The sequence below is a fragment of the Etheostoma cragini genome, chromosome 22 (assembly GCF_013103735.1).
Source record: "Etheostoma cragini isolate CJK2018 chromosome 22, CSU_Ecrag_1.0, whole genome shotgun sequence".
Lineage (NCBI taxonomy): Eukaryota > Metazoa > Chordata > Actinopteri > Perciformes > Percidae > Etheostoma > Etheostoma cragini.
Window position 1 is genome coordinate 1,430,388 of NC_048428.1, and position 3,008 is coordinate 1,433,395.

The 3,008-nt window shown below is 47.4% G+C and overlaps 1 protein-coding gene and 1 long non-coding RNA gene across 2 annotated transcripts in view; one reads left to right on the forward strand and one right to left on the reverse strand.

Annotated features, from left to right (window-relative positions):
• Positions 1 to 287, reverse strand: part of LOC117938064 — a 14,321-nt gene extending 14,034 nt beyond the window's left edge. The window contains exon 1 of the long non-coding RNA XR_004655323.1: positions 277 to 287. This is a non-coding gene — a long non-coding RNA (uncharacterized LOC117938064). The remainder of the gene's footprint in view (positions 1 to 276) is intronic.
• A 910-nt stretch (positions 288 to 1,197) lies between these two features.
• Positions 1,198 to 3,008, forward strand: part of reck (reversion-inducing-cysteine-rich protein with kazal motifs) — a 38,187-nt gene continuing 36,376 nt past the window's right edge. The window contains exon 1 of the mRNA XM_034862202.1: positions 1,198 to 1,415. Within this exon, the coding sequence (XP_034718093.1) occupies positions 1,343 to 1,415 (73 nt within the window). The 5' untranslated portion in view covers positions 1,198 to 1,342. The remainder of the gene's footprint in view (positions 1,416 to 3,008) is intronic.

Sequence of the window (3,008 nt, forward strand, 5' to 3'; positions counted from 1 at the left end):
TAGACCTGCTCTTTGTGGAAAGACCTGGGAGATAAATAACATCCCAGAGTCCGGTCTAGACCTGCTCTTTGTGGAAAGCGCAAAGAGCTAAGTGTTGTGATTTAGCACCATATAAAATTGAATTGAATCGAATTCATGGGCAGCTTGATTCTGCCACAGGGGGCCAAAGTGCTAACTGGGGCCCCTGTTGGGTCCCCTGTGGACCTTTGACCCATCGGCACAGATGCTGTCCTTCTGGACAGAGGTTTCTGCTGTTTGACGCCTGGCCCTGTTGACATGGCATTCAGAAGGACAATGAGGGGACAGGCTGGGAGGCCCCCGGGGGAAGCAGCACTTCCTGTCACTGGATGGGTAGGTCGGCAGATTGCCATATTTGTATTACCTGAACGTATCAGAGAATGGGGGGGGGGGGGGGGGGGGGGGGGGGGGGGGGGGGGGGGGGGGGGGGGGGGGGGGGGGGGGGGGGACCGACTGGTCAGGAAATTAAAAAGGCAGAAAAAACATATTCCTGCAACACAAAATCGGTTTGATCTTTCAGACGGTTGTTTTCTTCTTATGATTGGCCTAAGAAATAGCCAGCACGCTCCGTCCCTGTGGACTGGACATGGACTCCCTGTGGTGGGCGGCCTGTGTGCTCCAGAAGCCCGGTGGACCAGCAGCTCAGTCAGATCCCCTTTGTGTGTTGAAATAGTACAAAAATAAAGGTTTTATGGCAAAGTCACGGCTTCTTAAATATTCAGAGAATCAACTCTCAGTCATTCTGTGAAATGAAGCCCCGTTCACCTTTTTCTAGGTCCTATCATTTATTTTTTATTTTTTAAACAATCCCCTGTGTTAAAGGGCCACAGAATACAGCAGAATATCATTTAATTATAAAGTCAACTAGCCAACAATAGAATGAAATGATTACACCATTGACAGTGTCCATTCTTCATGCCCTTTATGAAGCTTTCACACTGTTTCTAAAATGGGAGGATATTTCTGCACTATTGATTATGATAGTAGCCTAATCTATGAAACAATGGGGCAAACATAGCCTTCTCCATTACAAGCTAAAATTACCATCCAATATGTGCATGAAAGAAGTGTAGGCCACTTCTGGTGTTATGGGATTAAAACTGGTTCCTCTCTCTGGATCAAACAGCGGTCACCGTTAACCGGTCTCCTTCTCGGTTCTGCGCATGTCCTCTGGGAACCGGGGGCTGGAGAGAGGGAGAGAGAGAGAGAGAGAGAAGAGAGAAGAGAGAGAGTTAGTTAGTTAACAGAGGACCAATGGACCGTGTCACAGCACCAGTGTTTTCTATGTATTCTTGTCCACGATGCACTTTAAGATTTCAATAAGATGCGTGTGTGTTTCCAGATAATCACTTTCTTCGTCGCCGTAAACTTTCACTGCCAGCCGCTCCGAGCTCAGGGTGAGTACCGTCTGAGTCTGTCTGTGGTTCAACTGTACGTTAAACTGTTTCATATTTAATGACTGCTAAAAACTGGCTCATACATGACAGGGCAGTGTATAATTCAGGCGTAAAGCCTGCAGGACCAACTTGTTGTTCCCTGACAGCTGGCGTCCTGTTGATACATTTTTCTCTTTTGTAGTGAGAACGTCACGCCAAACTCCATCCACAAATCCTGTAATGTGACATTCCCTTGCTTATTAGTGGACCTGAGCACCTCGCAGACTAGTAATTATGATGTATTCCGAATTATAAAAGTCCTCTGGTGAATCCGGGCAGCAAAATGTCTACCAGCCAGCACTTTATTAGTAAAAACCCCAGTTTGATCCAGTCCATATCGGGCTATCGGCCACCGTGTGCCGTTAGGTGTGAACACAGTGTCGGAAGACCCGGGAAACAATTGGAAAAGGAGTATTGGAATCATGTTCAGTAGATTGTTTGGTGGTCGAATTAAAGAGTGCATCTGTGATGTTCCTAAAAGGCTTTTAGTGGGGATTTTAAGGTGTGTATGTTGAGTGAATAAATGATTGTAATGCTAGTACGGCGCTCCGTGTGAGAGCAGTCCGGGGTTAGCCTGTAGCGCGCGCTGACAACACGACAATCAGCCTTGGAAGTTTAAAGACAACTGTGGCGTAGTTAACACAGTTAAAAGCTTTCACCCCCCTCGGTGGTAAGTCGGCTCGTTTCTCACTAATGGACGTCAACGTAGATTTGTTGGGTCCCGTGTGTCATACGAAGGAAACAGAGCAACATAGCGGTTCGGAAAAGAGTGAAAACGGACCGTTACCGCGAGGGACGCCTCTTTGGTTATAAGCTAACTCACTGAACTTCTTGGAAGAACTGTTACGATACTTTAAAAAAAATCAAAAACTGCTGTCAAAGTTATTGTAATTAATAGCAGGTATTGATTGACGGGTTGTGTGTGTGTGTGTGTGTGTGTGTGTATTAGCCCCCAGGTGTTAATGAATCCTCTGGAGCTGTGAAGGCGTCCAGAAAGCACTGAGGTGTGTGTGATTGGTGTGTGTGTGTGACTGAGTCAACATGGAGCTACCACTTTGCACTGTGTTGCTACATTTTGGGAGCCTTTTGGCGAGCTGTGTTCAGCTGTTGTCCCGGCTCTGCCACAGTCCAGGCTCACAAATGGCTTGCTCTTTGATGTTCAGCCCACATGGGTGCAGGATGTGGATTTGCTCTGGCTAAATATCACTTTGTACAGTTTTTGTATTCCCTGACACATCTGCCTGGAAGATGAAAGCAACCCAGCTCTCAGATCCTCATTTGGGGTCCACATTGTCTCCGGCGGCTGGTGACAGCCATGAAGCTCTCAGAAAAGCCCAAAAGACGTGAAGAGCAGCATGCTGGTAGGGAGATAATGGCTTCACTTATTTAGTGGAGACATTCCATTCATTCCATACTTCTGGAGGAGTTTGCAAAACGTCTCTCCTTCATTTCTTTTCTGTTGTGTTTTGGTCGCGGAGGCGAGCCGGGAGAGAATGCATCTGGAACCAATTTGAGTCCTGAGAGCAGACTGAGAGGAGGGGGGGGGGGGGGGGG